Here is a 27,664-nt window from a genome sequence, read left to right on the forward strand (position 1 = left end):
AGTTTCAGACTTTAATTTATTCACTGAGTGTCAAGAAGCAGAATGAAAGAAACACGTGAAGTTCTACATTGTAACACTAAACCCACAGTCAGTGGAAGCTCAGGTGGGTGTCAGAGAGATTGAACTAGACAACAGAACAGAACATTCACAGACGTTCTAGGTGTTCTCATCAAGCTGCAATGAGCCCTTCTGTTATTGTGTGCAGACCATCAGGCCCCAAGTGAGTTGCAAATGGAACCCAGACTTTATGAAACTGAAACGGTTCCTCTCTCAAACAGAAGCTAAGTGCTTGCAGAGGCACGAACTCCATCACACTGCGTGTCCACTGTGCAATGCTAGGGGGTTCCTCTGACACCCATTTTAATAAAATACATCCTCTAGCACAAAAGAGCAGTATTTTAAGAAGTTTTAGCCGATTGGAAGGAATATCTAGATGATGAGGATACAAAATATGGGACAGATGTTCAGTGTCTGTGCGATTTCAAGCATTTCTTTAGGCGTGTCCTCCCAAAACGTGTGAATGTGTACTCATTCTAATAGACAGTGGGCATCACCATCCTCAATCCTACACTTATTGCAAAACTTGGATGGTTCTGGGTTCATTTTATTCCGCTTCGGTGGGCTGATACGTCGTCTGTGATTAATCTTAAATTGTGGCGCGTTGGAATTTCGAAGCTCACAAGTCGTCGATTTGCCACCGTGTCTCCTGGTGTCCTCGTTCCCTTGTCGTGCTGTACACCGAGGCAGCTCTGCTCAAGACCAGGAGAGAAGTCTGGGTTCAAATGTAGCAGTGTTCATGGTGACGTGGTGGTATCCAGGCTCTCCAGTCTTGTTTTTCTGTTAACCTCCAGATTAAAAAGCACTGAATTGACCCACCTCCTAGATGTGCCCACCCCATTCTTCAAGGTTTTGGGGGATATAGGGTCTGAGTCAGTATCAAGCCAAGCGGACCCTGGATCTTCCTGGAACTCGTCTCGAACATTCCAGCAGAGACATGAGAGTTGGTCATATTTAATGAGGTGAACAGCAAGAGAAGAAGTTGTAGACAGGCTAGTTTCAATCTTGATCCCCTATTCCGCCACAGGAAGGATGGATGTGACAATGGAAGGCTGGACCAGCGGGTGAGGGCTTGTTTAATACGGCAAATAAACTGAATAAAATTGGCGTTATACAGATCAGGTAAAGAAGGGGTAGCATGAATAATAAGCGAACCCTGAGGAAGGCCACCTAGATGGAGACGCATCGGCAGGAACACGGGGATTGTGTCAAATTCATGAGAATGCAGAGAACACGTCTGTTAGCTCAGTTGGACAGACGCTGCAGGGCTACTTAAGTACAACAATATGTCATCGGCATAAAGGAATATCTCCTGTTGCTTTATCTGCGTTTGCACGGCTTTAATACAGGAATCTAGCTTAGCTTCTGCTCATGGCTCTGTTGCTAATGCAAAGAGAAGCGGTGACAAAGGGCGGCAGAACCTTTGCCATTTGTTGCCGTCAGATCCACTTGTGTCTTAATGATGGAACGCTGACATTAACAGTCAGATATTTGTTGAAGCTCTCCTTCCTGCTTTGACTGCAGCTGCAGTGGACTACAGATTTTATAACTTGCTCCTCTCCGATGGGTCGTCTGGCGCTGGCTCCACCCCTTTTGTGGATACACTCACTTACTACGGGTGGGAAACTGTCTTGATGCGGTGAGAGTTTATAACCGGCGTCCTTGTGGTACCCCTGATTCCTGACATACGCGTTCAACATTGCCTCTGGCCTCACAGTCAGAAGGTTGTCTGTTCAAATCCAATGGTCGGCCAGGGCTTTTCTGTGGGGGGGCTTGTATGTACCCCCGGACCTGAGTGGGTTCGCTGCAGGTACTCTGGCTTCCTCCCACTATCCAATATGACATCGGTAACTGGAGACCCTAAACTGCCTGTAAGTGTGAGTGATGGAGTGGCAACCTGTGCAGGGCTCCAGCCCCCCATGAACACGATCAGCACTTTTGGATGAATGAATGAGACATTTGTAAATCTTGTCTTTCACTTGAGGATAAAATGTGGTGAGAACATTAATAGTAATAACACTGACACGTGTGCGGTCTTCATCTTTATTATGGAGCTCAGCAGCAGTTCTCTCTTTGAATAAAATAATGATGGAGCCATCTTTCCTGTGCACGCCGCCGTGTTTGAATCATGTGGTTGTCCTGGAAAGATCATGATGTTCCCAGTAAGGCTGCAGAGCTGCTGGAATGAGCCAGAACCAGTCAAGTAGCCCCCCCCCACACACACACACACACACACACACACACTCTGTCCACTTCTAAACGGCTGTTAATTCTACATCATTACTGGAACTTGTTTGTGCCAGCGGTACATATAGCAGGTCATATGGTCATTAACATTCAACAGGCCGGATCACACTCACACACACATACACACACACACACACACACACACACACACACACACACACACACACATACACACACACGACCCAGGAGGCTGTGAATATGCAGCAAGTAACACCTGCTAACGCTGCATCTGTCAAGAGAACAAGTCATCTGCGCTCTCGACTACATCCATGACCTGCTGGTTACCAAGGTAACGACAACATGGCTCCAGTCTGTCAGGTTCCACTTGGACACTATGACATCACTGACCTCATGCTAAGTGAATCTGAGAACTTTGTATCCTGATTGGTTCACAGAACTAAGCCTCGGCAAATACTTGTGGCCAAACTACGACATCAACGGGACATCAGACAGTTAGAAAACAGCCTCCATCAAAGTTCAGAGGAATCAAAGATGATGACAGGCTGGCAGGTGAGAGAACGTGACATCGTCCTTCTTCTCCGCAAAATGTCTTCATTTTCAAAGCTGTTACCAAGAATCTGGTTCATGTCCTGCAATCTGTCGCATGAAAAACACACCTCTGTCACAACCTGTCACAGTTAAAACACACCTCTTTTACAACCCATCCATCCATCCATTTTCTACCTCTTATCCTGTTAAAGGTTGCAGGGTTGGGGGGTGGAGCCTATCCCAGCAGCCTTCTGGTGAGAGGCGGGGTTCACCCTGGACAGGTCCCCAGTCCATGGCAGGGCCAACACATAGAGACAGACAACCATTGGCTCTCCCAGCCACACCTACAGTCAATTTAGAGTCTGGATTAACCTGGTCCCCTCTTGATGTCTTTGGACTGTGGAGGAAGCTGGAGTACCAGAGAGAACCCAGCAGGAACAGGGAGAACATGGAGACTCCACACAGAAAGATGTTTGAACCTAGAACCTTCTTGCTGTGAGGGGACAGTGTTAACCGCTGCACCACCGTGCCGCCCGCTCTATTACAACCTGTCACAGGGAAAACATTCCTCTATCATAGCCTGTCGCAGGTGCAACCTGTCGCAGGTGAAACAAGCCTCCACTGTTGCCTGCCACAGATAAAACACACCAGCCGGTCTGATATGTGAATGCGTTGCAGTTAGGAGGAAGAGGTGGCTTCAGAAAAGGGAAGTGGCCAACTCCCTGTTTGCAAATCAACTGCTGACAGTTTGAGAGCAGATCAGTCAGAGAGGGGATGTCAGCTAGTCGCCGTCTAACTGGAGGAGCGTTGTAACGTCGAGCTGATGGATGACCGACGCTGACGGGTAGGATGACTTTAACCTTCAGCATTGGAAGGAAGCGTCGTGCGACACCAACTTAGCAGACAACCACAAACATCAGATTCCAGTTTTGTCTCAGATTCTGATCCTGACGCAACACAGGAACTTAACTCGGCTACTGTCGCTCAACAGTCTTTATTTAGACATCATGAGAGAGTTGCGTCGTGTGACACCATCATCGTCGTCGTCAGTCACTCAAATGTTCAGAGCTGCGGTCTAGGTAGTCTTTTCTGACGCTCTATCTGAGTGGGTCCCTCTTGTTTCCCAAAACCCTGCATACATCATTAAATGAGGCTGAAGCTGCACAATACCATCGGCTGCCGCCTCTCAATTCTCTTTCGTCCAAAACATTGAAATATCTCCCGCTTGTGTTAACTACAGACTTCATGTTAGCCAAACCAAAGAACCCACTGACTTGGAGACAAGGGAACTGGACATTCAACAACGCTAACTTATTTCTGGACTCGCACTGTGGCTGCTCTATTCGATGGTATGACCTTCAACGCAGACTTCCAGCTCAGTTAAGACAGACAGGCTTGTATGGCAGACCAGCGAATCCCTTCTTGCCGCTTCTAACACCTCGCTGGATCGTTACTGGAGGAAGGCACTCTCTGCTGGCTGGACTGGATCAAAACATGAAGTGTTGTTTTTGGGTTTTTTTAAAACAGGAAGTTCACTGCAGAAATGAAAAAAATGGAAATGTAGATTGTATGGGCTTCTATGAACTGCTTTGGCGTGAACAAAATAACTACAGAATGCCACCAGAAGGTGGTGGCATAGGTAACATAAAGCAGTCTTGTAGAGGAGAAGAAGCAGACGCAACATGTCACAGTGGAACGCGGTGGGAGTTCTTGAAGAACTGCATTCAGCAGGACAAGTTGTCATAGCTTTTAAGTCCCAGTGAGTATCGGACTTGTTGCTGCTGTCCAGGGATGAAGAGTTTATGAAGATCTGAGATGATGGCTGGAGCGGGAACAGCTTACCGGTCACATGAGTTAAAGATCCAATACACCAGCTGAAATTCCAGAAAGGGGTTTCGTCTCGACGCTGTACTGGTGGTGCAGTTGGGGGTTTTATGTGATGTGATGAATAAAAGAATAAGTTTATTTGTTCACCAGCTGACGAAATCTGAGAAGAAAAACACGACACGCACGTGTGTGTGTGTGTGTGTGTGTGTGTGTGTGTGTGTGTGTGTGTGGTGAGGGGCACGTAGACGCACCCCTGATTCCAAATCTGCCTCCACGTGGTTCAAAACAAAAACTGACTGACCGCATCGCTGAGTCCGACCTTCTGTTTCAGCTAGAGAGAGCATCAGATGTTTCACCCTGAGGTGTCAGATTAACACTTCCTCCGCCTCCTCGCTCCCTCCTCTTCATCCCCAGACGCTACATGCTACCATGGCAATGAGCAGGCAAGGATATGAGAGCAGGAGAAGAGAAAAGCAAGGAGAGGAGACAAGGAGGCATCGTAAATAAAACGTTCACTTCCTGTGTAACCGCTCTGTGACTATCTAGGCGATGCAGCTGAGCCACAGTGGTTATTCTCAGCGTGGCCAGTGCGGCTGTGGTCACAGAGCAGAAAGGTGAGAGCTGTCACTTCTTGCTGAAATTCAAACATGCAGCTGACGTCGATGTCACAGCAGCTTGTACACATGTTCCTGCGCCACGCATCATGGCCGCCGTTGCCCAGAAGACAGGCGACAACTGACAAGTCAGACACCAGGCGAGATCAGAACCACAATGATGCAGCAAAACACACCTGAAACCCAAGAAATTGCTGCTTACTTATGTGTCCTGCTCTGCATCGAGGCTATTTTTATGACCCCTATTACCCAGCTAGAACCCTTCGCGCCAGGGTTACTTGTGGTTCCGAGAGTTTCTAAAAGTAGAATGGGAGCCAGAGCCTTCAGCTATCAGGCTTTTCTTTGTCCCACTCTCCTGCTCTCTTTCCCCCCAAACGTCCCCACTGATCCTGGACCTTCCTGCGTGTTAAAAGGAAGGTTTTGGTGGCCGCTGTTGCAGGATGTGCTTGTGGATGGAGAATTGTTGGGTGTAGATTCATTGAAGGAGTGAGGTGCTGGACCTGCTCTACTTGGAAAGTGTCATGAGAGAACCTTTGTCATTATTTGGCGTCATACAAATAAAACTGACTTGACTTGACGAACCATGACAGCAAAGGGGGCCTCACATTGAGACAGACAGGACACAGATTTAGTTTTTGATTTAATTCTAGACTGATTTAGATTTAGCTTTGTTACTCAAGAAGGTGCCTTGCGGAACGCCACTCTCTTCACCACCGTGTTCAAATGCAGCGCCAAGAGGAGGAACAATGGCATGGCATGGCATGGCTCAGTGGTAGAGTGGCCGTCTCGCAACTGAAGGGTCGCTGGTTCAATCCTCACTTCCCTCGGTGACCATGTCCAGGTGTCCTTGAGCAAGATGCTGAGCCCTTAATTGATCCTGCTGGCCCTGCAATGGACTACCGACCCATCCAAGGTGAACCCTGCCTTGCTCCCAATGACAGCTGGGATAGCCCCCCCCCCCCAGTATAAAAAAATTGATGAATGGATGGATGAATGATGATATCTCTCCTTCACTGTTTGATGTGGAAACATAACGCTAACAAGTCGAAATGGATATTAGCGTAGCGAGCATCAAGACTGGAGCCACCAGCCCGCGTGCGCCCCCTCATCGGTGTGCTGTAGCGACTTCTAGCTTGTTAGCATCATTAGCATCCCTGATCACATGTCTTTTTTCATGTGCAGCCTGATCATCACTGCAGATTAAAATGAATGATACATACGCCATTGTCAACAAGCCCAAACATCCCCACCGACCCTCAGCAAACCCTGCCAACTCAGATGCAGCCCCGCCCAGACTGAACACAGGAAGCAGGTAAATTTACAGATTAACAAGGACGCGGAAATCAACGCAAAGCGGTTTGGATGCTCATATACACTGTTATAAAAACAGGAAGTGATTTATTATGACCCGTGTCTCTGTCTTTTGCCCTAGCACGCTGCCTGCCTCCCACTATTATGACAATGACCCTGCTCCTGTCTACAGTACCGTGAGACCCAGAGCTCGACCCAACAGTGCACCCCATCCACCTCCAACCATCTATACCACAACAGTACCTGCTAAGTCCAGTTCTGGGGATGGGCCTCTGTCTCCTGGCAGCACTGGAGAATATCAACTGGTGTCAGGTGAGAAGATGAAGACAAAGATTTGATGAAGCAGAAATGAAAATAAACGCCAACCTGAGACTCTCGTCTCCTTCCAGCTGAATGTTCCTCAGCAGACAATGCTTATGAAGAATTTTCCACCCCCGCGAGTGCCGTTTCTGATGCTTGTTCACATGATGGCATCGGTTAGTACACCTGTGCAGTCTGGACTCATGGAACAGTTCCTCATTCAGCACATCACTGTCTCATGAATAGGCCAACAGTTTCGCCTCGCTCTGGGAGTGTGCTGAGCCAAACTCACCATGTATCTTCATGTTTTTTGTCATATTTTCAGGATTTAGTTCCCGAGTTGAGAAGCCAAAAGGACCCAGAGACCCTCCTGCTGACTGGAGTTGACAAGAGAGATGAGTCAGCTGAAATGGAAAAACTGGTCTCGTTAGTCTGGACTGGTGAGATGAGACTAGTTTCAGATGATTCAGTGTCAGGAAAGAGTTTAATATCATCACCTTCTTTAAATAAATGCCAAAGTCTTTTTTTTATTTGCCTAAATCAACTCCTTATGATTTATTTTGTCTCTAGTTTTTTGTGTTGTCTGAAAAACTTGGAAAAATGACCTACGCAACTATTTTAAAAAGGCGATATGTAACTGTAATAAATCAGCATGCTGAAAGGTGTGTGTGTGTGTGTGTGTGTGTGTGTGTGTGTGTGTGTGTCTGATTGTGTGTCAGATATGATGTGCTTGTGTAAGTTATTAATGTTTCAAAACCACGTGCTGATTGCTGTTATTTGGGTTCAAGTGAGCAAAAAAATATGGAAGTGTTCTTCACCCACTTTCCATTAAATTTGGCGTCCCTCAAGGTTCTATGTTAGGGCCTCATTATGTAACACGCTGTTGGCGTTGGTGGTTGCCTCTGGTTCTCCTGGTTGTATCATCCCGTCCCACATCTTTATTAATTTCTAAAACAAGAATTCACTTCTTTCCAACTGTTGCAACTTCGTCTTTGGGTGAATCTCTACCACACTATCATTGAACAAACCGGAATTTAAGTCTTTCGCTGTCTGCTTTGCTAAAGAGCTTGACAAACCAAGGCCGGGTTCGCTGAGCCTAACATTGTCGAATAATAAGAATGAGAATAATAAGAATGAGAATAAAGACATTTTCATCTCATAGCCACGCAGTCATGTAGTGTTTCTTGCAGGAACAAATATTCTTGTTGTGTCACTCAACTTTCAATCATCTTTGCTCATTCTCTGTTTTCTAGCTGGCTGACGAGTGAGCTGATCAGCTTTCTTAGCACCAGATGTAATCTACCACTTGAGCTGGAAATTCAGGGATGGAGCAAACGCAATGATCTTCGTGAAGTTAGAGGAGAGATATTTTTGTTTGTAATTAAATGTGATATCGAATACAAACGGCAGCTAGAAAAAAATGGAGGGAAAAGAAACACACTGACTGATCTAAATCAAAGTTTAAGGTCTGTTTGAATCCATGGACGAGTCAAGAGAGTGTGACGTCTGCAGACCAACGACCGCCATGGTCATTGTTTTTTGGGAGGGGCCATAGGTTACATGGATTCACAACCATCTCTCTCAATTATTCAAAAATGTAAGCTGAACATCGAAGAGAGATTGTTAAAAGCAGTAATGAAATCAGCATCAAAAAATTTAAACAGTTTAGAGAGGGGGAGTCTACAGCCCCCCCCCCTACACACACACACACACACACACACACACACACACACACACACACACACACGACCCTTAATGGTTAAGCCTAATAGAAAATGGATGGATGGACAGAGACGGGGGAGAGATACAGTGATGGTGAAGAGAATGATGATGGTGTGTGTGTGTGGTGGAGTGTTGGAGAGGAAGGACAAAGATGTGATGATGGAGAAACGTGTTTGGGTTGAGAGAGAGAAAGAAGATATGATGATTGAATCATGGGAGAGGGGATGTGACGATGGAGTGACAGAGGTAAGAGACAGAGGTGTTGATGGAGAGAGAGAGAGAAAGAAAGAGAGTTCAATTGAGAGCACAGAAGGGAGCAGATGTGATGAGGGAAGAGACAGAGGTGATTATGAATGTTGGGGAGAGAAACAGGAGAGAATGTGATGGACTGATGAGGAGAGAGAGAAATGTGATGATGGATTGATGATAGACTGATGTAATGATGGAGTGATGAGACAGATGTGATGATGGAGTGATGGGGAGAGTAGATGTTATGATGTGGAAGATACAGAAACGTGTGGAGGGGATTCAGAGAGATTTGATGATGATTGGTGATAGAAGAAAGAGACAGGAGGTGTGTTGATGGAGTGATGGAGAGGATATGTATTGATAGACAAATGGAGGAGCGAGAGTACATGATAGAATGATGGGGGAGAGAGTAGAGATGCTATGATGGAGCGATGGAGGAGAGAAAGAGAGAGAGAGGGAGGAGAGAGCATCCCTGCGATCGGCCTTGTTGCTAGGTAACAGAGCAGCTCCTCTTTGAAGTTTTCCCTCATTGTTTTTTTAACAATCAGGTCAGCGCGAGGCTGGTTGGAAACCATGGTAACAGCCTCAGCACCACGCCTGGCAGCCGTCCCGTGTTTGTTCAGCTGAAGTTCTCATATGAGCAGTGTTCATCTCCATCAGGTGTGTTTGCCCTGAATGCTGCCTAACAGACAGAGCTTCCTTCATGGGACAGATATAAACGCAGTTGTTTATTTGTGCCAGCGGGGGCAGCAGACCTCCACATCTCGACACCAGCTCCTGAGAGTCCAAATAGCCTAGCAAGCACATTTGCTGTTTGAGTAACAGAACCTTTTGAGAACCCTTGCATGCAGAGAACATGCAAAAAGCCACCTGAAAGGCGAGAACCTAGGACCTTCCCACCTTGAGGCAGTCGCTCGAACCGCTGCACCAGCGTGCTGCTGCCTTCTGAAAACACTCATGAAGTAGAACAAGTGTGATCCATGTTGTGGCTGTTTCCTGTGGCTTTATATTTGTTTGGGTTCTGAATGACACACACACACACACACACACACACACATGTTTTAGATATCAGTAGAAGTAAAAATAAATAAAGACAGAGACACGGAGAATTTGTTCTGCTCTGCGGCTTCGACCTCGTAAACTAACAGCTGCACACACACACACAACACACGCACACACACAAATACAACACACACACACACACACAGGGCCATTGTCATGCATGCTGCTGGCTGTTTCACGCCAACTTAGAAAGATTAACTGGTGATCGGCATCAATTTACACTGTGGGGGTGGGGGGTGGGGGCAGAGCAGAGGGGCGGGGGAGGAGAGGGGGAGGCAGAGCAGGGGGGGAGGAAAATGTTTACGAGAGAAAAAAAAAGAATCAGATGAAAGTGAAAGGGAGATGTCAGTTTTGTGCTGAACAGTCTCGATGTTCCGCAGGATCTCTGATGTTCTGCAGCATCTCAATTTTCCGCTGACAGACATTTGAGCAGGGAAGAGAATCAACGCGCTGTCACTCATCTGTAGACTGACTGCGCTTTTCCTACTGTCCAGTAGGAGGCGACTGTCTTCCTGTAGGGACATCAATGAGGAAATGTTACTAAAGCAGATCAGAGGTCAACGAACATGTCATTCATGTCAGGACTTTGGCTCGACGCCGGCAGGTTGACATCATGTCTGACTGACCGGAGGTGACGCCCCGTGCTCAGAGCACGTCGAGTAGAACAACCATGAACTGACTGTGTATTTTAGAACCTCAGATGTGTAAAATCAAACCTGTCTGCTCCCACAAGAATGTGGTTAATTGCTACGTCACAATAAGCTAGTGGAGTGAGCAGGTGAGCTAGTGTGTGTGTGTGTGTGGGGGGGGGGGGGCAAATACCGCCATGTTCACTGTAGCATGAAGCAGAGCAGTTGTACCTCAACTCAGTGGAGTTCCTCCTCAGGAGTTCTGCACAGAGATTCCACAAAACCGCTGAAAAACAAATTCCCAGCTTTCATAGATGGTTTGCAGTACCATTGACATGGTGTTCAGCTGTCAGAGAGATCGCTGTTCCTCAGTTCCCGCTGGCGTGTTTGGCGTTTCTTGGCTGTCATCTTAGCAGCTGAACCTTCTGTTTAGTCTCCGTGGATTTTGGTGTAAAAGGTGTAACATCCGTACCTGCAAGTGCATCACTGTCGGGTGACAGAGCTCATAGAACCAGGAGTCATGGCACACAACCACGGGCCAGTTCAGACCAAAGGTTCAGGAGGAGATGGAGGCATTGCAGCGGCATCAGCAAGTCCATCTCAGCTGGACTCAAGATGGCGCCAGTCAGTGTTGCACAGCTGCTAGCGGTTGCAAGTTTAAACTGGCCCAAACAGATTCATGATGCTGAGTCACTGTAGCGTGACAGAGTGGCAGCCCAGGTACGGACATAGCAAACATCAGCGATGTCATGCTTTCAATCCTGGCTCATGACCAGGAGAGTGTGAATTTTGCCGCCAGCTCACGCTAAGGAAGTTAGCATTTCCATGTTTCTGACAGCAGAAGTGCTGTTGGCTTGGAATGTAAACATGGAGCTCTAGCTAACAGAGAAGCTAGCAGCTGCCATTTACCCCACCCATCCTCTCACTGGATTCCTTCCGTCACTCCACCGCAAGCTTGGTAGCATCTTCAAATTTGTTGAGCAAAAGAAGCAGAGGGAAGTCAGCGGGGGTGGCCATGGCTGCTGCAGCATGTCAAATCTCAACCGGCGTTGACTCGAGAACGATGGCGTTTACATCAGAGGAGCTGATGAGTCAACAGACTCAAAGACCAGAGCAATGGAGATGAAACACAGAAGCTCTGACCCCTCAAGTGGCTTCAATTAAGAAAATTATAGGGAGAGAAGGAGGGAGACGGCACAAACCAGCTGATTACAGGGTGAAGCCAGCGGCGGTGGCCGAGCCATGCCTCCTCTAACCCTAGTCTAAACCTGAGGCTGGGCTCGGCCCAGCCTGGCCCGAACGCACCAAACCCAGTTGCTATTTTAGTCCTCAGAGTCTGCTGGAGCTGAAGGCAGCGTCCACGCCAGGAGGACATATTTCCTGACTGACGTGACACATGACACGGGCGTCCAAGTGCCCACCAATCACCTTCACTTACCTACCAGACTGTCACGAATCCCAGTCACCCTGGCAACCCCCATTGTATGGAGGCCCTGAGAGGCCACTGGAGAAATAAATTGCTTATATTGGAGTGAAGATGCTTCCATCTGAAAACATTCATCATCATCAAAAAAAAAAACCCCAAACCAACAAGAGAATTCAGATGAGACTTTTCTCACGTCACTAAACTAGAATGTCAGAGTTCGTCTGAGCTACTTTAAGTCCACTTAGTCAAAACTGTCCAACGGTTTGAAATCTCAGGTTATCCAGATAAATCTACCTGACAGGTGCGCTAATTGACAAGGACAAAGGGGGGCCATTATCAACACGTGCGTCCGTAAACGCCGTCTCCAGCTCGTGTGAAGGAGCGAAAGTCTAATTTGAGTCTAAAAATGATTAAAGATGTGATGGATGTTTGTTGTGTCGCTTCATTAAACAACACAAATGTGAGATTTTCTGTTTCTCGTCTTTAATCAGCGGTGATGTTTGTTTCTCTCCTCCCTCCCTCCAGTCTTTCTTCTCGTCTGTTTTCCTCGTCTCAGTCTCTCCATCATTCTCTCTCATCTACCGCAGTTATATTTGTCTCTCTCTCCGCAGCCGAGTGTCTCTCTGCTCCTCCACATCTGGTTTAAAGAGGAGAAAAACAGCAGATTAAGAGATGGACGATACCAAGAGGTACATTTAAAAGGGGGGAGGAACTGTCATGGCGATTTAAAACGTCATTACTTTCATTTTAATGCCAAGTGACCCCATCGCTTCGCATGCAGACGTCACTGCGTTAATAATCCCTGTCTTTATTCACGTCCGACTCAAATCCATCGATACACTTTTGGTGGTATTGATCCCCTCCACTCACCACACCCCTTCCCAGTGGGTGCAGGGTGGTACGGTCCAGATGGGGGCTGGCTCCGGCGGAGCAGGGGCAGACCGAGCCGAGCCAAGCCGAGGCAGGCTGACTGTGACTGGGGGAGACGCGCTGCTCCGCTCCGCTCCGCGCCTGAAGACCCCTCTGCTCTGGATTACTGTTGGTGTTTCTGAAGGTTTGGACCGGACCACACCGGACCGGATTCCCGCCGCCACTGCTGCAAGGTTCATGAGAGAAGAAGAAGAAGGAGAAAAAGAAGAAGAAGCCGCCGCGTGGGAGCGTGGATTTAAATAACTGAGCGGACTTCTGCGCGTTCCCGTCCAGGTAGGTCCCGCGGCTCCGCGAGGATTCTGCTGGAGAGATGGGGGTTTTGTGTGCGTGCGTGCCTGTGCGTGTGCGTGTGCGTTTGGGGGAGAAAACGCCTTGCCTCCGCGCCGCATCACCGCTCATCCTCCGCTGCGTTTTTTTTTTGTTTTTTTGTTTTGTTTTTTACGCGTGGAAATGTTTCTTTTCCAGGGTTTTCCCATCATGCAGTTGGTGGGGCGACTGTGTGAGTCTGATATCCCCAGGTATACGGCTCTGACCCCCCCCCCCCCCCCCCCCCGTGTATTTCCCGAGGCGGTGGGGCCTCGTGTGCCCACCCGATGCTCCATTCTACGCGTAAAAGCGGTATTTTGTGTCTCCAAACGTGTGTGTGTGTGTGTGTGTGTGTGTGGTGAAGGGAGAGTGCTGGGGGAGGGAGAGGGGAGGAGGGGTCTGGGTAGGCAGCGAAGCTCCAGACGCGGATCCATTAAAGAACAAAGGGGGGGGGGACGAAGCAGAAAAACCGTTAAAAAAATCGCAGCGTTGCTTCTTAACGTGGAAAACGCACGTGCGTGTGGCGAGCACGAGCCTCCCGACGGGAACCGGGACCGATCCGCCCATGTTTCCCCTCCTCCTCCCCGTCCTCCTCCTCGAACCGGGACAGCCGATCGAACCGTTCGACAGGTGATTGATTGCTTCAAAAAAATGACAGGAATGTTCCAGCTGAAGGTTTCTGATCAGAACAAAAAAAATGAAAAAAAAACTCGATCAGCTGAACAACAGCAGCATTTTACCGATCACAAAAGAGTTCCAATCGATTGACACGATCGTAAATGAATGAAAAATCAAACATGATAATTATTTTAGGGAATATTCTTTTTGTCCTCAAAATAATCAATAACATCAGGAGTCTGGCCAGTGGTCTTACCATTAAAATATCTGATGAAACATCAATAACGGATGAGATCAATATCCTCTACACAATCAATAACTGATGAGATCAATGACTGATGAGAACAGTTGTGTGCTGATGAATGTTGAGGAGGTTCCTGGCGTGACTTCACACAGATGTTTATCTGATTAGTATTCAGATCAATTACTTGATCAGTAATCTGACCCATCAAGTGGGTGATGAATTGGAGGTGTGTGTGTGTGTGTGTGTGTGTGTGAGACGGAATTAGAAAAGACTGAGGTTCATATTAGAGCCGATATCGATATTGACGGATCATCGGGGAAATCAGAATTGATCAATGATTTGTCGTTGAACTGAAATAAATAAAACTGAAGATTTCCAGACGTTAAAAAACTGACTTTGTCATTGTGTGTGTGTGTGTGTGTGTGTGTGTGTGTGTCGGGGCGTTGACGCTAAGTACTTAAGTGATGATGCTTCACAATTTTAGTGAGAAAGTGAGAAACGAGAGTCTGAACTCTTGAGTGAAACATTCATGCAGCTCAGTTTTCACCCCAACGTTTACAAATTTTAATAAAAAAAAACTTTAAAAACAATGTTTCTGTAATATTTGTGCAGAGCTGATCAGCTTAATCTTGGTCCTTCAGGGTTCCAAGATCGATTGGGGCGGCGCGGCGGTTACGGTTTGCGTGAGTGACCCGGAACCGACAGCAGAACTCTGCGTCGTCGCATTTGTAAACAACAACAACTCCTGATCAGAACAGCAGGAATGTAAACAAGTTGAAAACTGTTTGATGTGCGTGACCTCAGGTTCCGGTACGGCAGTCCAGCACAAGGACTGAGTCCGGGTCGTGTTTGATGTCTCTGTCGTTTCCTGTCTGCGGAGCTGTGGGCGGAGACATGGGCAACGTGCTTCCCCTGTCATGTCACCCCGCCATCATCTGTAATCTTCAGGATTTATTGATTTATTCAAGAATAATTTGTGGGGTTTTTTTGTTTGCTGTTTTGCTGAATGATGCAAACGGCGCCTACGTTTATTCACTCGTGGTGATGTTTTTCTTCTCAACATGCAAATAGAATGCAATTGAAACCGAGGCGTGTCTTGCTAATGCGTGTCATGCTAAGGCGTGTCATGCCGAGGCATGTCACGCTGAGGCGTGGCCGCTGCTAGCATGTGGACAGCTGAGGACACGGGAGACACGCAGGACGCCTGGGCAGCAGATCGGAACATCTGTGCCAATGGTTGTTTTAAACGTGATTGCAAACATCCAACCTGGAGCCAGTGGATGTGTGACTGGATCACGTGACTGATGGAGCCGGACAAACACGGGTTCAGCAGCTGGTTAGCGACCTGACAGGCTGCTGGCGTTCACATTTAGGTGCTTAAGTCAATCATCAGCGTGATAAATCCCACGACGCCATCAGGCATCGCTGTACCTCACAAGCAAGGAAATGACAGTAATCACCCGTGTCTCCGTCTGCTGAGTTTAGTTTAAAGATTGAAAATGGAATCCTGGATTTGGAGGATTGCTCCCCAATTGTGACATGCTCCAGTGGGCGGAGCCAGGATCTGGTGGGCTTTGAAGTCAGATTGTAGATGAATGTGTGTTTCAAGTGATGCCGCAACCGGTTCCGGCGTCGCAGGAGCCCTCCTCACCACCTGCTTTTGATGATGTCACAGCTGCACTAAAATTGATTCAAACTTGATCTGTGTCGTGTTAACAGTGGCATGATATTCCCGTCTTGAAAAGGGTGGCTACAGCGAGATGGCGGTGAAGGGGCGTGGCGTTTGCATCGTTTCAGGAATATTCAGCCATGATTGCGATCGTGGGCACACGGTCAAGTCCTCACAACATGAGGAAGAACGTAGACACACACACTCAGGATGTGTCCAGGAGAGGGGAAACAATCAGCTGTTCTTCGCTTCCTGCCTCGGTGACCTCGTGACCTCTAGTAGCTGCATGCCGCTGCTGTGTTTGCAGTGGGGATTCCTCATGTCCTGAGGATGTCCCCATGACATCACTCAGGTGAGAGTTAATGTGAGGCAGGGTCCACGTTAATAACCGTCAAATTACCGTTGGATTTGCGTGAGGGTAACTTCTGGTTAACGTGTTGGCGCGGCGCTCCTCCGGGACATCAGATGCACTTCCTGATCAACTCAGAATTCTTAGCGATTGATCCTCATTATCCCAGATGTTTACAAAGCTGTGATCACATGACCCGCTTGCCAGAATTACGAACGATCATTCACACTAAACTAGATTATGTGAAGTCGTGTTGTGTGTCTCTGACTTGACAACTTGTGTGTGTGTGTGTGAGAGAGAGAGAGAGAGAGAAAAAGAGCAAGAAATTGTGAATTGTTATTCATTGAGGATCAAGAAAGTCTTTAAAGATCCCAGTTTCATTACAGCGATCAGATCAGTGAGGAGTCACAGTTCAAGTCAAACTTTATTTATAAAACCCCAAATCACAAGCATCAGACGAGGCAGACTGATGGGGGGGGGGGGGGTGTGTTTGTGAGGTGACTATTGAGGAGCAGACCGCCGCCGCCTCCTGCTGCCTCACTCCAGATCCCTCGTTTGTTTGTTTCCCAGAACAAACATCAGTTTTAGATTCACTTCCTGTTCGTAGCATTTAAACTGGCGCTCGCACGTGTCAAACGCCGCCACCGCTGCACTTCTGGACGCGTCTCAGGAATGTGAAGTGATTCGCTGTAAATGAGTTGAAACGCGGCGTCTCCTCCTAGCGTTTCAACGCCTGTTACATTTGACCTTCTGGCATCAGCACACGTCTGCTCTGTAAACGCTGCTGCACCGCCGAGACTCAGTCGACTGTTCTACATCCACGTCTTGGGGATGGCGTGAAGATCTCTGAGCAGCCAACAAAGATCTCAACGCCACGATGATGTCAAACAACGTCTAAGCGGAGGGTCTTGTATTCATAGCAGGAGAGTTTACTCACCTGATGTGAGGAGTTGCAAGCGCTACATTGGGGCGGGCCAGATGCAGGTCGCAGCTGGTTTATTGGTTCGTTGACCTCAGGTTATGCTGCTGTTGTAGCCCCTCCTATAGTTGGTGATGTCATAGAAGCCATTTTACACCAGTGAGGCATCTACAGGGCTGAGGTCATAAATGTTGGTTGCTTTAATCCACCTCTTCTCCTCCGACAGTGGACAGTGAGTCTCTCTTTTCACCGTCTTCTAATTTAATTCATTAGCGGCGCCTCAGAGAGCCAATCACAGGAGCCCGTTACAGACCAATCCTGGCTGTTCTTATGAGCGACCTCCAGATGAACGCCGCCAGTCAGGGGACTCAGTTCCGTTTACTTAAGTCTCCCCTCCAGCCTGGATTCATCCACCAAGTAGAAACAAAACTAGATTCCAGGCGACCGCCCCGGCACATGGCGGCATTTTTGATCAGCTACCTGCTTCTAACGAGTCACGTTGGCAGCTGACCCTGGTCACGAGGCTTGATGGCGTTCAGTGAGATTCAAACTCGTCTGCGCTCGTATCGTGGATATCTTTGCCAATGAGACGCTGCTCTATTTCGTACCACCTCCTGTCACGTTTCCTGGTTGTGTCCTTGTTCACTGTCGCGCCTCCATGAAAACAAGCCAACGGTTGCTAGAAGCGGGGAGAACGCCACTTTGTCTTCAGTGCAGTAAAACACAGGAATGAAGAGTCTTACACGCCACCGGTGAACTCCGTGGTGGCGTTTTAACGTCATAGACGTTAATCGCTCGGCCACCGAGGTTTGTAATGACAGAGGACCGTGTTGTCAAATTAAAGTGCTCGGTGGTTCCTGGAGGAAGTGACATCACAGTTATTCATAGATCTGCTGTCAGTCACAGTCTGTTGCCACGAAGACACCAGACGTGGCCATATTGGTCGTTCACACATCAGAGCGGCGTGGAAATGAGGAGCAAGAGAAGAAGATGACATTTGTGGTGATTTAGATTCAGTGATTGTGAATGTCACGTGACCGACATCAGCCGAGTCACCAGGAACACTGACGCCTCGTGACCCGAAGACTTGAGGTCCGTGTTGTGCCGGCGTCAACACGTTAATGTGGACAAATATGTGAAATCAAACGACCTCAGCTGCTCCGCAAGGTCAAAGGTCACGTTTACTTAACATTTTCTATCATTGTTTTAAATGACAGGAAGTGAAGGTGAGACACCTTAAGCATTTGATTGGCTGCCTGGAAATCAGAAACAGTGACGACACAGTGCCTCTCTGATGAGTTCAGGGACCCGACTTGAGCTTGTGGAAAGAGGACGCTTCTTTTCTGGATTGGAGGAAACCCGTGTGGACGCGGCACCCACGTCCAAACATTTGGCTTCTGTAGATTCACACACTCGCAATGATTCACCGAGTTGCTCAAAATTGGCTCATAGTCAATAATTCAGTAATGATTTAATTTCCATCAGAGTGTTGGATAATGAGATTTTTATTTAAGACGTTGAGTCTGTGTGAAGGCCACCTGGAAGGTTGGCTCCCGTGCATTGATGTTATCGGTTGGCGCAGCGACCACCGTCATGTGACATGACAGCGTTTTGGTGATGTTCCTGTGTTTCACTGTGACGGACGAGTCATGTGACTGAAGAGGTGTGTCCCTGTAGGACCACCCTGTAGCCTCTGTGTGTGTGTGTGTGTGTGTGTGTGTGTGTGTGTGTGTGTGTGTGTGTGTGTGTGTGTCAGTCACCCCGGAAACTGCAGCACAATGTGTCTTTGTTGTGTGTTTATTGGAGCCTGTGATTCAGAAGGGGGGGGGGGGTTCAGTGATGGAGGGGGGGAGTCAGCGAGGGGGTGGGAGAGTGTGTGCCCTGGTCTTTAAACACAAACGCCAGCTAGCTGCCATGACATCATCCAAAAAACTTGTTGAAAATATGTTGATTTTAATCAAGATGAAAAAGAACCGTGTGGCCGTGAGTGTCACACGTCACCAGACAACACAGGAAGTACAAAAACATCATGAAAATAAAGTCCTGGTAGTTCCTGAAGTCCAACAGTCAAGTGACAGTCCTGAGACCAGCTGATGGACACATGTTGACATCCAGGCTCACCTACACTATCTTCTGCTGCTCAACGGATCAGTGGTGTTTGTCTCATCACTGTGGGCTTCTTGGTGTCTGACCTTGCGACAGTTTGACATCCCTGCGTCTCCTTGGCGTGCTGAGACGTAGACAGGAAGTCGGATCAGAACTCGATCACATCTAGAATGCTACAGTGGATCTGACGGTGCAAACTGCAACAGAGCATCGAGATCAGGAGGACGTCCTCTTGATGTTTGAAATGTTGATCTGCCGTGATGTGGACGGCCCTCGCTAACACACACACACACACACACACACACACACACACACACACACACACACAGTAAAATGCCTTCCATCAAAGCCAGGATGTCCTGAAACACGTCTTCACTCTGTGACAGCGTCCAAAAGGACCAACACTCCCCCAATTAGACAGAAAGACTAAAACTGAGATCCTCAGAAATTTATGAAAGACACCCACACCCACACCCACACCCACACACACAAGTGTCTGGTTTGCATGGTGACGGATGACCAAGTGAAACTATAAACCAGTCAGACACACACACACACACACACACACTCTTTCTCTCTCTGGTCCATCTGTCGACCTCGCTGGTCTCCTCGGCCCGGCAGGCTAATTAACTAATGTGCTGATCTTTCACTGCCTGTGTGTGTGTGTGTGTGTGTGTGTGTGTGTGTGTGTGTGTGTGTGTGTGTGTGTGTGTGTGTGTGTGTGTCAGGTTAATTGCTGGACTCTCTCCGTCTCAGTGGCCGCTCCAGTTAAACTTTATTATCCCCTGTTCAGCAAATAGCTGAGCGATTTCGTCTCGTCGCTGGAATCTTCTTCTTCTTCTGTCTCTAAGGACGTAGCTGGCCAGTTGCTCCAGACGGCGGCAGGCGCTTAACTGTCCTCCTTGTAATGTGGCATGAGACATTCGGTGTTTTTTGTAGGATTTGAACAAGCTAGTGCTCCCTTGTGCCCCTCGCAACCCCCAGGGGGCAGCGTGGGACCAGAAAGACACAAACAAACTCCGCAATTGTGTTTGAAGTTTATTAATTTAGAATTAAACAGCATCAGGTGAGACAGTGTCTTTGTCCTCCTTTGCTTCTTTATTGTTCCTTTTGTTTGTAGCTTGTTGACCCTGCCGCAACTGCTAGCTGTTTAGGCTGTTACCTTAGCCACTGGGTTTGCAAACGAAACGGACAGCTCACCGCACTTCGCATTAAACCGCGACAACGAGCATGGATCATCACCACGATCACTTTCTCATATTGATGAATGTGTGCGGGTTAAAGAGGGACGGACAAAGGTTTATATTCCTCTGGGATGCCAAACAAAACCAGCCATGTCTCCATCCTCCATTTTGTCTCATTCAAGACTGTGAAGATTTCAGGTTCCAAGAGTTGGTGTGTGTGTGTGTGTGTGTGTGTGTGTGTGTGTGTGTGTGTGTGTGTGTGTGTGTGTGTAATTGGAGCTGTCAGTCAGTAGAAGAGTGGAATTGCAGGCCAGTTTCCATCCAGCTCAAGAGTTACTGGAGCTGCTGAAGTTTTATGAGAGAATCAGTGAGACGACAGACGGAAATGGATCGATGACGCTCTCGCTCGCTCTCTCGCTCTCTCTCTCTGACATACACACACACACACACATGAACCACAGCATTTTGTGTGGTCAAGAGATTTTTGTATGAAATCCTGCTGGTTTTAAAGCTGCTAGTCAGCATGCAGGTGCAGAATCCCCCCTCCCCTCCCCTTCCCCCACGTTCTGGAGCATGAGCATTGACTTTGCGTCTTCTGTCTGGAGATTTTTAGGTTCACAAGCATTTAAAAACACATCTGACCCAATGTTTTTTTTCCAAAATAAACATAATTTATCTTGGAGCATGCTCGGATAGCTTCTGTGTCAGTATCCATCAGTGGGACGCCTTTGAGTCCCCCATAGGTGATGGTGATTGTTCGTAAACATTTGGATGCAGAGCTGCAACATGACCATGGCGCTCCTGATTTTAGAGCCAGATGTTACTGAGGGATAATGACATCATGAATGGAAACCTGCTTTAATTCCAAATTCTTCTTTCCCGATATGCTGTAAATACAATACAACGCAATATAGATTGGATTCATATTAAAAAACAAAACCAAGAGGTTTGACATACAAATTCAAGGGGTACAACCGAATGTACTTCAATAAAAGTTTTCCTGGTCACTGTCTTGCTGCTTTTTTTTTATTATTAATTTCTTGCTAATTTATTGGTGAGCTTTTTTCTCAAGTTTTGGAAAGAAAGTAAGGGAATTTCCTGAGAAGAGGTCATTAGCAAATTAGGAAAAGAACCAAAGAATTGACAACATCATAAAGTTTTTAACAGAATCAAGATGCTTAAATATAAGCTAACAAAAATAACGAGGAACTACCGAGTAAGCAAACAGAAGATACTACTTGCTAAAATACAAGCTACGAGGAAACGAGTGCAAGCTACATTGTAAGCTGAAAGAAACAACTAGAAGCTAAAATATAAGCAAACAGAATCAACTAATAGCTGAGATGTAAGCTAACAGAAACAGCTGGAATCTAAAATGTAAGCTAACACAAACAACTAGAGGCTGAAACGTTTGCTAAAAGAAGCAACTAATAGCTTAGATGTAAGCTAACAGAAATAGCTGAAAGCTAATATGTAAGCTAACAGAAACAACTAGAAGCAAAAACGTTTGCTAAAAGAAGCAACTAATAGCTTAGATGTAAGCTAACAGAAATAGCTGGAAGCTAATATGTAAGCTAACAGAAACAACTAGAAGCAAAAACATTTGCTAAAAGAAGCAACTAATAGCTTGGATGTAAGCTAACAGAAATAGCTGAAAGCTAATATGTAAGCTAACAGAAACAACTAGAAGCAAAAACGTTTGCTAAAAGAAGCAACTAATAGCTTAGATGTAAGCTAATAGAAATAGCTAGAAGCTAATATGTAAGCTAACAGAAACAACTAGAAGCTAAAAAGAATGCTAAATAAAACAGCTGGAAGCTAAAATCTAAGAAGAAACGACTAGAAGCTGTGGCGAGGCGCTGACACAACTAGACACTGAAGTGTAAGCTAACAGACACAACTGGAAGCTATAAGTTTAAGGCTACGAGCTGAATCTCTGTCAGTTCTGCGATGCAGCTGGACCAGACGACTCCTGCCTAAATGTTTGTGAAACGCAAAGCTCCATTTTCTGTATGTTTACAGGTCGTCCACATACTTTTGACTAAAGCGTGTCCTCCTTGTCTCACCTCTACGCAGTCATGAACCACTGAGGCTCAGCCTTCATCAGACCTGCAGCCAGCACCCCTTCACCTCCATCCTCTCCTCCCCTCCTTTCCTTCTTTTCCCCACCTCTGTCCCTTCACCCTCTCCTCCCTATCCCTCAATCCTCCTCTCCGTCCAACATGCTCCACTCTGCCTCCCCTCTCCTCCCTGTCCCTGTCCTCCACCTCCTCCTCTCTCTTCTCCTCCTCCTCCCCTACCCCCTCCTCTCTGCCCCGGCCGTGGCTCCTCCTGCTTCTGTGACGTCCAGCAGGGCTGTGTATCGACCGTTCGACACCTCCCTCACCCACCTGACCGTCCACCGCAGGACAGGTGAGGTGTTTGTAGGGGCTGTCAACAGAGTCCTGAAGCTGTCGGCCAATCTAACCGAGCTGAGGAGTCACATGACCGGACCAGTGGAGGACAACGCCAAGTGTTACCCTCCACCTAGCGTTCGGGCCTGCACTCACCGGTCAGTCTTATGTGTTTGTGTCTCTCCTCTGCCTGTGTCCCCTCACCTGTCTATCTCCTCACATGGCTGTTTGTCTCCTCACTTGTCTGTCTCCTCACCTACCTGTGTCTCTCCTCTCCTGTCTATGTGCTCCTTTGTCCTTGCCCCTCCTCACCTGTCTGTCTGTCTCTGCCCCCAGATTGGAGTCTTCAGATAACGTCAACAAGCTCTTACTGGTGGATTATACTGGGAACAGACTGGTGGCATGTGGCTCCATCTGGCAGGGTGTCTGCCAGTTTCTCCGACTTGAGGATCTTTTCAAACTTGGAGAGCCACATCACCGCAAGGAGCACTACCTGTCGGGGGCCAGAGAGGCTGATGGGATGGCAGGTATGCTGGCCTGGGCTGAGGGGGCGGGATTAGAGGCAGCGGCTGCACCTGAGAATATTAGGAAGAGGAACCAGGAAACTGTACTTGAGAGGAAATGAGTCACACGTTTGTACAGCTCAAGGCAGTGACAGGCTTCCAACTGGTGAGCTTTGCTAATGCTAACGCTTGTTTCAGGCGAGGAAGTAACTAAGGGTGAGCAAAAGCCCTGAGTCAGATCAGAAGATGGACACACTCATGGTTTCCAGTCCAGAGATATTTTAAGTTGTGCCATTATCGACCGAGCTTGGCTGAGCAAAAGTGGGAAAAAAAGGATCCTGTTGTTTCAGTAGCAGTTAGCTTTGGAGCAGACAGAGCCAGCCATGTACACGTAGCTTGAAGCTAACAGCGGCTGACTGCTAACAACAGTAAAACTGTCAAAAGTAGTCAATCCGTAAACTCTCAAGTGCATCCACAAACACTTTGATCAGAGCTAAAAACAAACTAACTTTAACACAAGTGCACTTCAACAAGCGCGAGCCAGGTGGTTCAACTGGATGTGCCAGCTGGTGGTCACCACGCCACGGGGACCGTTCTAGTTAATTTGGTTATATCTCAAATAAAAGTGTTTGTGGATTACTGAGCAGATGGAGCTGGATAAAGAAGAGGTGGATTGTGCCGGATGAGTTGGTTAAAAATTCTGTTGTTGGCTGCCATTAGCATCAAGATAAATACACATTCCAGAATTACGAGATTGTCACCGTGACATCCTGGGAAAATACAAATTCCTCAGTCTAGATTTTGTTTTGTGTCTTCCGCGTGATGTTTAAGATGGTCTTTGGGTGCGATTTTTCAGACTGACTTCTCTGAATTTAAAAGGTTGGAAATGGAAGCGAGGGTCAAACCTGTTTTGTGATCTTTTATTTTGGTGGTGGGGGGTTTATGTGTCTATTCAGTTTGTGTTTCTGGCGCTGACACCAGCGTTTCTGTTTCTTCACCGGAAGAAAGATCAAAATGAGCTCACCTGAGGAGATGTGTAACCGTAACGCTCCCTCCCATCCAGGTGTGGTTGTTGGTGAGGACGACTGGACAGCTGATCCCAAGAGAAAAAAGCCAATGAAGGGCGGAAGCCGCCTGTTCATCGGCGCCGCCATTGACGGGAAGTCAGAGTATTTCCCCACATTGTCCAGCAGGAAGCTGGTGGCGGACGAGGAGAGCGTCAACATGTTCTCACTGGTCTACCAAGACGAGTTTGTCTCCTCTCAGATCAAGATTCCTTCGGATACGCTGTCACTGTACCCGGCCTTCGACATCTACTACGTCTACGGCTTCTCCAGCCGCACCTACGTCTACTTCCTGACGCTGCAGCTGGACACGCAGCTGACGCAGATGGATGCTGGTGGCGAGAAGTTTTTCACCTCCAAGATTGTGAGGATGTGTTCCAATGACACAGAGTTCTACTCGTACGTGGAGTTTCCTCTGGGCTGTACCAAAGACGGCGTGGAGTACCGACTTGTCCAGGCTGCCTACAAACAAAAACCCGGGCGACGCTTGGCTCAGGCGCTCGGCCTCTCGGAGGATGACGATGTCCTGTTTGTCATCTTCTCGCAGGTGATCCTTGCTTGTCATCCTGTCTTTTTTGTCTGTTTGTGCTGTGTGACCGACAGAATTATGGGAATTGAACCAGCGGCTCTCACACTCGTTTGTTGTTATTGTTGTCGTCAGGGTCAGAAGAATCGCTCCAACCCGCCCCGGGAGACTGTGCTATGCCTCTTCACCCTCCATGACATCAACCTCGCCATGCGAGAGAGGATCCGCTCCTGTTACCGCGGTGAGGGACGACTCTCGTTGCCGTGGTTACTCAACAAGGAACTGCCCTGCATCCACACCGTGAGTAACGTCAGCTTCCATCACTTCTTAATGATGTCAGAGTAACATGAGCAAACGGTGATCAGTTGCAGCAAAGGGATCAACATGACAACATAACACTGTGATTGCAATTTGGGACAGAAGGTGAATTCATGATTTGTCGCCATGGCAACAACTTTTTAAAACGCTGGAGTTTTGATCAGATTGGCTTCAGGCAGTTGTATACATTGTGCAGTTACGTAGTTCAGATTCACTTTATTGTAATTGTACCTAGTACAAGGAAAGGGGAAGGGGTAGAGAAGATCTACACATGAAAACAATATAAGAGCAATATAAAAACAGTACATGGTAGAGAGGCGTGGGGCAAAGACTGTGTGAATGGCATTGACAGTGGATATTTGACAGAGGTAGTGACAGTTGCGTGACGTAGATGAACTGCACTTATTTCATTGAGGAAGCATTGATGGCTCTGACAGCAGTTGGGCAGAAACTGTTTCTCAGTCCGTCTGTCCTGGTTTGAATGGCCCTGTATTGTCTGCCTGGCTCAAAAAGTGAATGTCCCGGAAGGAAAGAGTCCTCCAGGATGGCGTTGGCTCTCCTGAGGCAGTAGGAGCTGTGAAGGTCCTCCAGTGTGGGTCGAGGTCACCCAATGATGTTCTCAGCCGTTTTGGTGACCCTCTGTGAGGATGCTCTCCATGGTGGAGCGGTAAAAAGACACGAGCAGTCTCTGGCTGATGTTCTTCTTCTTGAGGGTTCTCAGGAAGTGGAGTCTTTGCTGTGCCTTCTTGAGCAGCTGTGTGGTGTTCTTGTCCCGGGTCAGTTTCTCCTCTAGATGGACTCCGAGCGAGCAGAAGTCACTGACCCTTTCCACACAGGTCCTGCCAATGAGAATAGGCGGGTACCTGTGTAGGCAGTGTTGATGCCTGCATGTGGCAAAATGGACCTTAACGCACTCAGGTCTCACAGCGTCCTTCCACGTCCTCATTTAAAACCTGCTGAAAATGTTTTCAAAATAAAAGCAAAATATGAAGGAAGAAAGAGATTGAAACCTCTTTGCTATGTGTCCTTGGAATAGTGAGTGATTTATTGAACGCACACACGCTCGCAAAGTTGTGTGTCTGCGGAGGTTACCTCGGGTTGAGGGGAAATGACGGTCTTATTCATGGTGGCGATGTCCTGCAGTGGCAGCCATGGCAACTGAGCAGGGAAACCCACCAGGAGACGAGTTTGAGGCAGGACTTGGATAAGGAAAAAGGAGATTGTATGAGGGTGGTAGAGAGGGCGGAGTCAGCAGGGGTTGCTCCCAGCAACCAACCAGCCAATCAGAGGCTCTGAAATGTAAACTAATGATGGGAGCAAAAGTGTGTTGAAAGAGAGGAGGCGGGGCAAATGTCCCTGCTTTGACCTCCTTCTTTTATCACAGACAGCAGGGAGTGTGTGTGTGTGTGTGTGTGGGGGGGGGGGGTTCATGCACGTTAAGATGGAATATGACAATGTCCTTGTTTCTGTGGTTGTGCCTGTGTGTTAAACACAAGTCTGGTTGTCTCAGTGTGTTTCGGGGGCGAACGATGGCGTCCGCTGGCTGCCGAGGGTCTCATCGGAAGATGACTTGAAATGACGTCTATTTTTCTCCGTCAATCATCATGTGACACGGCGAGCTAGCTGAGAGAGTCAGAAGCATGTTAACTCTGAGCCTCGTCTCGCTCCTCAGACGGTCATTTTCATGAAATTTCACGCCGGGTCATGTGACTTCACCTGATGAATCAGCAGCATCCCACAGCTGTGGTGAAACGACACAGTTGACCATCAGAGTTTGAAGCCGTTGACCTGATAACATTTAGAAAGTGTTGAAGAGCTACACAATTAAATTATCAATCCACTTTCAGGTTAGCAGAGAGGAAGTAGCCAGCTCGACTAGCTTAAGTTGCTGGTTCTCTTCCCATCGAGCATGCTCAGTACAGATCCTCCCGGTAGCGAGAGAAGAGTCTGTCAAATACAGAAAGACTCAAGTGGCGACGGTGAGCACCTTGAGAACATTTTTGGTGAGGATGTGCGTGGCGTTTATTTTCTACAGATTAACGTAAACTGAACAGGAAGTTGGGGCCGAAATCTCTTTTTAAAGCTAACAATGATTTAAGATCTGAATGACGGATTTAAATGTTTGGTGAGGGCCCCACCTGGAGAAACTCCCCTGAACAAGTTGTCTCTTCATCCTCCTGCAGCCGAAGCAGATCGGAGACGACTTCTGTGGTCTGGTGTTGAACCAGCCGCTCGGAGGCCTACGGGTCATCGAGGGCAACCCGCTGTACGAGGACCGCACAGAGGGCATGGGTGCCGTGGCGGCGTACACTTATGGAGAACACACGGTGGTGTTTGTGGGGACACGGAGTGGCCAGCTGAAGAAGGTAAGATATGATGGATGGATGGATGGATGCTGCGTTTGGTGAAGGAACGAATGAATCAGAGAAGCGGCTGTGTGAACGTTTGGCTGTTTAGTAGCGGAAAGAGAAAGATTGTGTTTTCACCTCCAACGTCACGTCTGACTGTTTGAAGGTTCCCGTCAGTCTTGATTGAAGTGTTCATCTGTTGGCTCGTGAGTGAGTGCAATGTTGATGGTGTTGTGAGTTAATCATCAGTGGTA

The 27,664-nt window shown here is 47.7% G+C and overlaps 2 protein-coding genes across 3 annotated transcripts in view; both read left to right on the plus strand.

Moving 5' to 3' along the window:
• The first annotated feature begins 2,707 nt into the window (after positions 1 to 2,707).
• Positions 2,708 to 7,993, plus strand: ptpn18 (protein tyrosine phosphatase non-receptor type 18). Of its 2 annotated transcripts, none has more exons than XM_086212538.1 (5): positions 2,708 to 2,814; positions 6,417 to 6,546; positions 6,667 to 6,857; positions 6,935 to 7,021; positions 7,171 to 7,993. In XM_086212538.1, the coding sequence occupies exons 2-5, from the start codon at positions 6,440 to 6,442 to the stop codon at positions 7,230 to 7,232; spliced, it is 447 nt and encodes a 148-aa protein (XP_086068664.1). In that variant the 5' UTR covers positions 2,708 to 2,814; positions 6,417 to 6,439; the 3' UTR covers positions 7,233 to 7,993. The 2 variants fall into 2 exon arrangements, with proteins under 2 accessions (XP_086068664.1, XP_086068663.1); XM_086212537.1 differs by lacking the exon at positions 2,708 to 2,814 and adding an exon at positions 3,432 to 3,637.
• Positions 7,994 to 12,774: 4,781 nt separating this feature from the next.
• The window catches only part of plxna3 (plexin A3), a 57,770-nt gene continuing 42,880 nt past the window's right edge, over positions 12,775 to 27,664 (plus strand). Inside the window, 6 exon segments of the mRNA XM_086213152.1 lie at positions 12,775 to 13,136; positions 22,335 to 22,809; positions 22,988 to 23,178; positions 24,218 to 24,765; positions 24,880 to 25,044; positions 27,246 to 27,428. Of these exon segments, the coding sequence (XP_086069278.1) occupies positions 22,481 to 22,809; positions 22,988 to 23,178; positions 24,218 to 24,765; positions 24,880 to 25,044; positions 27,246 to 27,428 (1,416 nt within the window). The 5' untranslated portion in view covers positions 12,775 to 13,136; positions 22,335 to 22,480.

The sequence above is a fragment of the Aulostomus chinensis genome, chromosome 9, assembly GCF_037954235.1.
Source record: "Aulostomus chinensis isolate RoL2024-O1b breed Wild chromosome 9, RoL_Achi_v1.0, whole genome shotgun sequence".
NCBI lineage: Eukaryota > Metazoa > Chordata > Actinopteri > Syngnathiformes > Aulostomidae > Aulostomus > Aulostomus chinensis.